This window comes from Nicotiana sylvestris, chromosome 3 (genome assembly GCF_000393655.2).
Source record: "Nicotiana sylvestris chromosome 3, ASM39365v2, whole genome shotgun sequence".
Classification (NCBI taxonomy): Eukaryota; Viridiplantae; Streptophyta; class Magnoliopsida; order Solanales; family Solanaceae; genus Nicotiana; species Nicotiana sylvestris.
Window position 1 is genome coordinate 36,194,739 of NC_091059.1, and position 9,246 is coordinate 36,203,984.

The window sequence follows — 9,246 nt, forward strand, 5'->3', positions numbered from 1 at the left end:
GTCAAAGCCAGGTTCCGAACTCAGCTCTCGAGGTTAGGAATTGCATCGGGCTTCCAAGAGACCGCTACATCATAGAAAGGGATGTCGATGAGAAGAAGTAAAGGAAACAAAACAATAAATGGAAGCTATAGGTGGAATTTTACTTACGCTTCATATTCCATTTCTCGGGAAATGGAATCTTCTCGGCCGGGATTAGGGCGGAAGACCTATCCATCCTCGATCCTTGTCCTCATCTATGCTCGAGAACAATACCTTGGTAGCTTGATGCTGAAGTCTTATTAACCCGTATCGATAGAGACGAGGGTTGTACAATCCGATGAGGTGGTCGACGGTGAAAAACATCCTCCGATTTTGCTCATAAAGAATCGGAGCAAAATAACAATCCGCCAAAAAGAGGGATGGATTTGACCTAGGGTTATTTGATATTGAAGGCAAAAATCAATGTATGACGGGATCGACAGGACCCAGTGTGAACGAGTAAGTGTAAATACTTAGAAACCTATTCACATGGGTAGTGATGTCTTTTTCGGGGGACGGAATCACCACCTCTTTATCTTCCCAATAACAGTCTTTCTTCACCTGCTCAAGGTCACCCTCAATTATCGAGCATATATATCTTGACATAGGCTCACATCGACCAGGGACCGACGAGGTTTTCTCGACTTTGAAGTCGGAAGTAATTCACACCCCCTGGGAACATACTGCTCAGGGCGAGGCTCCACCGGTGTTTTATCGCCGACCGACCGCGATGAAGAAGCTTTTTCCTTTTGAGGAACATTTTTTGACGTTTTTGCCATTTTTGTATAAGTTTAAAGAAAGAAGAAGAGAATGAGGCTTGGTGTTTTGAGGGAAGGTTGATAACGAAACCTAGAGATTATGTAGAACGGAAAAACTTAATAATGGTCGACCACCAACTGACTCTCAGTAATGACTTTGGGAACTACACCGATGGGATGCTACAGTCGCTTTCATCTCTTTCGTCGCTTACATCATGAGGATGACGTCATGATAGGTCGAGGTACAAAATCGAAGGCTCAATTCGTTTCTTCTCATTACACTCCAAGAAATGAGGGGACTATCTGTATACGGTTAAAATCGGGCTTACCCGATTTTACTATTTGATCGAGACCAGGGAATTGCATCGAATATCAGCCTCATAGTGGATCGGACTAGAGCACGAAGACAAGGTATCGAGTTCGAGAATCGAGGTGCCTGTCGACATCGAGGCCAGCAATGGTCGAGACCAAATATAGCATACTTCGAGCAAAGCGCAATAACGAAAAAGCGAGATATTCGTGAACGGTCGAAGATCATGGCGAAAATCCCAGAACAGATCAAATCAAGGGTGATTGTTTATGCTAATCATGAGATTTACTTTCGTAATTAGAATTGTACCATAGATAGGATTTCGCTACTATATAAAGAGGGTTCTAATCATTTTGTAAAGGACTTACACTCTGAGATATCAAAGCAATATAACGCCTTTCCTGTAGTTGATATATTTGTTCATCAGCTTGTTATATTTTAACTGTTCTTGCTCAAATCAGTTCGAGGGTATTCAAACTCGAGGGCTGAATTTCGTTCAAACACTGGTTTGCTTTATCCTGTTGTTGATTTCTATTATTAATCTTTACATTATCAATTGGTATTAGGTAAAATCACGTGTCCTTAAAACCACATTATAAATTTAATTGTTATCCAATTTTAAGGGTAAACAAAATGTATTCTTATAGTTCTCAAGAACTAGTAAAGTTGAAGAAAAACTCTTTGTACTTATTTTGAATTTGACTTGTCGAAATTCTATTGAATGAGAATTTGCAACAATAACTAGGTAAAAGTTTAAATTCCACGTCTCTCTCTCTCTCTCTCTCTCTCTCTATATATATATATATATATATATATATATATATATATATATATGTGTGTCCGGTTGCCATTTGAATAGGTGTTTTTACTTAGTAAATACATGGATCGATGTTGTTAGAGTATTTTTTTCTGTGTATATCTATAACAACTTTAACATCATCGAGTATAATTTTTGGTGAACTCGTAAATTGAATTATAAGATATTTTTTTATCACTTTCCTTCAAATTTAAAGGCAAGGCGTAGAACTTCCTCCGCATAACCTCTAATTAAATAATATTGATTGTCTGAACTCTTCTTGTAATACTCCATAATTATTTTTCCTAAGGTACGTCCCTGTTTAGGAACAAAACTAGAAATAGGAGTGTTCAGAATGTTGTGTGGATGTTTAGAATAGGGAAGGAGAAGTTTGGAATAAATTGGAATGGTTAAGAGAAGAAAGTGAATATAGTCGTATATGTCCTAACTTCAAATAATTATATCTCCCAATAAATGGCGAATTGACTATGAGCCATATTTTACAGTAAAAAGATCTTTTAGTCTAGTTTCTATACTTTCAAACCGTTCATTATTCTGATATTCCTACAATAAGTTATGGTCTTTTTGCTAAACGGTAGCAGAACAACTAAGGCTATGCGTGGGGCAGCCGAGACTATGCACGAGAACAATTAAAGCCACGTAAGTTACGCGCATTCACGTATAGAAGATGCATCCATTTCTAGCGGAGAAGAAAATGGAGAAAGGGAAGGGGTCTATTTATTCATTGGCACACATAAGCTACGTGTGGCTACGCATAAATCTTGCTCCAAGTATAAAAGGGTCGGGGAAAGAGAAAATAGTTTTACTCTTCAACAATCAGATTTTCCTCTTATTCTCAAGGCATCCAAGAGTCCAAATACTATCTAAAGTGAGTTTTTAACGCGAATAAAATTAAATTACTATTTCCAAACATCGATTCTAATATGATTACATTTTCGAATCACTAGATTTTCAACAAGGATTTAAGAACAAGGTCTTTGTCCCAAACTTAGAGCTTTGCAATCAAGATAAACTCCGCTACCCACTTTTAACTACCGTTGTTAGCGAAGATTATAGTTGTCAGTTGATAAATATATTTTTTTAAAAAAATAAAATTTTTAGATTAGCTATTAACCCTAAAAGTTGAGGAGAATCAAACCTCGAATTTCTAAAGTTAGAAATTTTAAGGCTTTTATAATTGATTCTTGAATTAAATGTATAAAGATTGTTTGGGTGAGTTTCTTCATTACCTCGAGCATCTTCATTACCTCGGAACTTATCCCGAGCTTGGCTTCACTCGATTTCTCGATAATTTGTTCGTCTCTCCGAGTGCTTTCCTGGGATTGTTCGAGCTCGACTCTATTGGGGACATGACTTTGATTCTGCAGTTGTGCAATTGCCGCTTGAGCCTACAACATTTCGAAAATCAGCCGTAGGCTCACCCCCATCCCCTTCACTTTCGGGCATTTCTCGAGATGTTGGTCGGGGTTTCCCGTGATCACTATTTTCGGGATCCGTTGGAAAATTGATGTTGATGGTCACCTGCGAGTTAGCATCGACTGGGTCGACGACTGGGGCACCGTTAGGATCGGCAGGAAGCATATCATTACTGGGCACCACATTATTATTTTCGTCGTGATGGCCTGATTCAACGTCAACATTCAAGTGTGTCGAATAAGAGTTTGACATTTTTAGGCTGACCTGGAATTAAAATTTCAAAGAACAAGCGTAAAATAGGATGTGTTATGGAGATACATATCAAATCAACACTATTATCCTTATCCCCACGGTGGACGCCAAACTATTTACTCCAAAATTAGGTAACAATTAAATTTGTACGCGGTTTAACGGATACGTGGTTTAATTCAACACGAACAATTAAGAACAACAGATAAATGAAATAAAAAAAATGATCAAATCAATCACAATGTTATGACCAAGCCTGATCTTAGATCGAACAGTGATCTCGTCCTCAATTGGACCCTCAGTTCAAGCCCAGTCGCGAATGAAGAAAAACAGACAAGTAATGCCTTAAACAATTGCTAGAAGACAAAAGTAAACTTTATTCCTTTGAATTGCGTGTTACAATATGTCAGATCAAGGAAAAACTTCTCCTTTATATAGTAGGAGAATTTCAGTCCTAGTATAAGTCTAAGAAAGGTAAAAATCTTCTTTTTCCGGTAATTATTGATCCATAATCGTTACTGAATGAGCTCGCGCCGTAATATCCGATTGAGGGCGAGTATTACGGCCACCTATCTGTCATGCATAACCGTCCACCGCGCCTCCCGAGGTCTAGGAGCTATATTAGGTACAGGGTACGTCGCTTTACCATGTTCGATGTCGGATATACCGTGCTCCCCTTTCGTTCTTTCATCGAGGAATCGGAGTAAACATTGCCCCCGATTTTACCCGTACACAATGGAATCAATCTAAATTTTTTTGACATTGAACCCATTATATTTTTAAAGTTATGAGTTCATATCTACTATTTATTGTAATTTTAGCAAATCTTTATACATAAATTTATATTCCACGTTGACAAACATCTCCCTCCGTTTCAATGTTATGTGAACCCATTTGACTGGACACAGAGTTTAAGAAAAGTGAAAAGACTTTTGAACTTTGTGGTATAAAATGAGGCGCATATATTTTATGTGGCTATAAATTATTGCATAAAGGTAAATTGTTTCCAAATAAAGAAAGTGGTCATTTTTGTTGGCATAGACTAAAAAGAAAATAGGTAAATTGAAATGGAGGGAGAATTATTTTTTGCGTGAAAATGACCGTGTAACATAAGATAACATTTGTAATGGATCACAAAATCGAATCTACACATAACTCCGCATAAAAAGGGTACATCTTCCCTGTATCCACATCCTCTTTATCTCCTTAGTTACTGTGTCTACAGATATGAATAATTAGATTTAATAGATTCCCCCTAAATACTGTTAATTAAGGATTCTCACATCCCTCAGAATTTTGGCAGCATCCTCTGGGAAAACAGGATTTATGTGACATCCGGTTGCTATCTCGAATCCACCAACTCCACTCAAATGGGGAGCTATTTGTAAAAACCAGTGTGTGGAAGGAGCATATGAGGGATCTACTTGAAATGGGGAGGTATGAATAAGGAGGTTGAATGGTGGATTGTTCAACTGCAAAGACATCTTCAAAAGCATGAGTTTCAACAACCCTCCAAGATCATTTGCCTGCATATTTCATTGGTAAAACATCACAAATCTTTTCAACTAAGTAGTTGTTGAGATGGAGAAACAATCAAAAAATTAGTTTAGCCTGAAACAACGTACGTTTTTTCCTGAATATCAGTTTTTTGATGAGTTTTCCTTTTCTCTTCACTAATCAGCAAATTCTACTTGAGATAAGTCAAGGCCCTCATGGTCTACCGTTGTGACTTTTCTCACGTAGAATTTGGAGATAACTGATATTTGCAAAGTTAAAACTGTGTAACTTCACATAATTTTCTCATGAAAACAATCTTATTGACAAGAAAAGCATCGATTACCTTTTCATTATCGAGTTCATGAAAATGAGAGGAGTGATCACGAGGAATTATCCAAATCTCAAAAGCAAAAGTTGCAGCAAAGGGAACCAATGATATGAAATGGGCTGATTGATCAATTAACAATTCATTTGGTTGAACACACAGGCTGCATTTCCCAGTCTGCTTGTAGTATTCCCTCATACTGTCAAGACGAGCAGAAACTGTTGGAGGAACAATGGGAAGAGCAATCATCTGGCTGTGAGAGTGGCTCATTGAAGCACCAGCAGAGGCTCCATGGTTTTTGAACACCTTTATAAGCCATTGAATGAATTAGTGTTATATAGTCCAGTAGCCTTTGATGGGACAATCTTGCTCAGTACAGTACAAATCATTATACTCAACAAGAAAGTGGAAAAAACAACACATGCTGTTCCGTACTGCAAATTCCTTGCACGCACAAAAGGCATGAGATCAGATATTGTGCTCATTCATCTCCAATTTCATGACAACTAATCACTTCTCAAGTTCTCTTACATATATTTGGTATGAGTAGATAGAAGTGCATATTTTGGAGTATTCTGCAATGGAACAGGAACCAAGTAACAAGAATGTGCAGCTAACAATACCTCTCAAAAATGGTTTGTAATCTGGGATATCAAACAAGGTTTGGCTTGATACCACAAATATGCTACTTGCTACATGATTTACAGTATTTTTTTTTTTTTGGATAAACTGCTACATGACTTACAAGTTTAAGAGCAGTTCTGTTAAATAGTTCAAATTGACAGTCAAGTTGATATTTACCATATCAAACCAACTTCGTTTAAATGCTACCAGATTTTCTCCTGTCACTAAAAATACAAACTCAAATAATCTACCATGAAAATCAAACCATGTCAGATAAATGGATGGAGAGTTCATATCACAAGCTCCTATGCAGATTAATGGAAAAGCTTCCTCTAAAATTATTCTCCTTAATGATAAGCCCTCAAGCAGGTGACACTTGACAGTCTATGAGTTTCCAACAAAAGCCTCTCATAATTTGGTTCAGTATTTTAGCAAGTTGGTCTAAGTAAAGAGCTACTCTTCCAGTAACAAACGTCAAATGCTGTTATATTTGTTCAATTAAAACCTAAAGACAAACATGTTGTCAGCCTAAGCCTTTTCTCCACCAATGTTACACAGAAAAATCATTCAGTCTGCCAAATTAAAAAGCCACAAAATGAAAGCAGACAAATGATAAGCAGCTGAAATAAAAAGAAGCTAAAGATAAAATTAACTAAATGACAAAATAGGTTTGCTAAATATAACATAAAAGAAGCTATAATTGGTTGGTCACTTTGTACAAACATTGATGGGCTCTACCATTAACGTTTACTCTTATATTTTATTTGTACAAAAACAAAACACTTTCAAGTTAATGGAAATGAACCCATATAAGCAATTACACCAAAAGATTAAAGCCAGGTAAATCTTCAAAGTCCTTTACTGCAAACAAAAAATTCACCATTGCAGCAAGCCTTCATCATATACTTTGTTAAATACTTTTAGCTTTTAATAGTCATGGTCTCTACTATTTTTATGTAGCTTTTAAATGCATTTATTTTAAATTCATATAAAATCAAAGAATGAATATACAGTATCAACTACAAAATATAGACAAATTGATACGAAAACCAATGCATTTTTATACGGGATCAGAATAAAACCTGAACATATTTGACATTATCATAATTCTGGAGCTGCTCGACCCGCTTCTTAAAAGCCAGCATAACTTCCCCAACTTGTGACGGAGAAAGATCGCTCATATTTACTGAATGAACCGGCGATTCAATAACCACATCGTGAAACCCGAACCCACTAACAGCTACGTCCCCGAGGGCAGAAACCGGATTTTGGAAGTCCAATTCTCTGCTGACTGCCGGAAAGAGATTTTGGATAACTCTGATTTTCCAATCGGCGGTGGAATTTGCCGGCACACGAAAAATCTCCGGCGCACACTCGTGCTCGTGGCCGGCGCAAAATGGGCATTCTGTTTTATTGTTCGGTTGTGGGTTCGATTTTGCCTTGAAGTCAGACGGCCGCCGTGATCTCGCCGGCGAGAATAGGACCCACCTGTTGTGGATTCTGTCTTTCCGAATTTCGGGGCTCCGATTTGGTGCTTCTGCCTCCGCCATTTGCCTTTGTGTCGGGGCTCCGAATTTGGTGCTCCTCCACTTCACTTCGATGCTTCACTGAGAATCTCGGAAGTTAAGAACATGGTTTCGTGGAATATATAAAACGTGAGGAAATTGATCAACTTTGCTCCTCTAGTTTTTGTGTAAGTGCAAGAGTACCCATATTCTAGATAATAATCTATGTCCATTAAGAGCCCGTTTGGCCAAAAAACTACTTATTTTAAAAATATTTTTATTGATTTTTTTTTTTTTTTTTGTAAAAAAGTTCTTTTGAATGTCACACTACAAAATCAATAAAGCTTTAATATATAATTAGTACTTCATTAAAAGATAGAAATGACTTTAAATATTATCATAAAAGAACTTAATTGATTTTTAATTTTATTCAAGTTATAAATATGAGGTAAAATATAATATTAAAAGTTTAATCAATATAAAATATAATTATACTAAAGTAATAATATTGGTAGGGAGATATGTGCTTACAAGTTACAAGTATGAAAAGCACAATGTAATCTTGAGAATACAATAATTATATAACATTGTATTTTATCAGCTATAATATATGTATGTACGCCAAAAAAATATAAATAAAGATAAAAACTGGAAATCACATAATATTATTATACTACAAAAAGAAAAAAAATATACCTTGTGAAGAAAGTGCTTGAATCTGGTGATTAGCCTTATCATTTCAAAGAGTAATAAGAGCCGAAGAAAAAAATAGTAGAAGAAAAAAATTTATTTAAAGTAGAGAGATATTTTAAAGCAGATAGAAGAAGAAAATAAAAATATGGTGAAAATAAAAAAGAGAAGAAAGGGATGATAGAAATCGAAAAGGAAAATATTAAATTAACGAGGAATAATTAGGAAAATATAACTTATGGTATGAATATTTTTGTCTTCAAGAAAATTATTTTTCTACTTTGTTTCTACCTGTTGGAAGAAGCTAAAATCTGTAGCTTCTTCCGGAGAAGAAAAATTGCTTATGCTGCTGCATAAAACACTTCTCCGTCTTGGTTAAAGACCTCAATTTTTTTTTAAAAAAATAATTCATTTTTTTTACAAAAAGATACTTTTGGCTTCCTTTACTTCATTTTGTGTCACGATTCCAATTTCCCTCTGTAGAATGTCGTGATGGCACATAATCTCTAAGGCTAGGTAACCGTAACACTTACTAATTAAATAACAAATTTTAACCAAATAATTATTAAACATGAAACAAAAATTTCTATAATACGCCATTAATCCAAGGTAGATACATAACATCCCAAAACCGGTAGTACAAGTCATAAGCTCTACTGAGTTTACTAGAAAAATATCTGAGTACAACTGTTCTAGAATAGAAATACACAGTACAAGTAAAATTTCAGAAGGTGACTTCGAGGCATGCGAACGCGACAACAAGTATACCTTGAGTCTCTACAGGAAATGCCCGATCAACTAGCTAATAATCAACAAACTCCGAAGTACCTGGATATGTACAAAAATGTGCAGAAAGCGTAGCATGAGTACACCACAGCAGTACCCATTAAGTATCAAGACTAACCTCGATAGAGTAGTGTCGAGGGACAGTCAAGACACCTACTAAACTTAATAACATATACAAGTATGAATGTGAAACTAACAGGGAACAATATCAATATAAATCTCAGCATGGTAAAAATAACAAAATAGTACTC

At 36.0% G+C, this 9,246-nt stretch overlaps 1 protein-coding gene across 1 annotated transcript; it reads right to left on the reverse strand.

Annotated features, from left to right (window-relative positions):
- Window positions 1–4,630: 4,630 nt before the first annotated feature.
- LOC104243906 (ADP-glucose phosphorylase) lies at window positions 4,631–7,709 on the reverse strand. The gene is made up of 3 exons (XM_009799177.2): window positions 7,097–7,709; window positions 5,409–5,696; window positions 4,631–5,094 (listed from the first exon to the last, which is right to left on the reverse strand). Exons 1-3 carry the CDS (start codon window positions 7,562–7,564, stop codon window positions 4,834–4,836), a joined length of 1,017 nt encoding a protein of 338 aa, XP_009797479.1. The 5' UTR covers window positions 7,565–7,709; the 3' UTR covers window positions 4,631–4,833.
- Window positions 7,710–9,246: the final 1,537 nt, after the last annotated feature.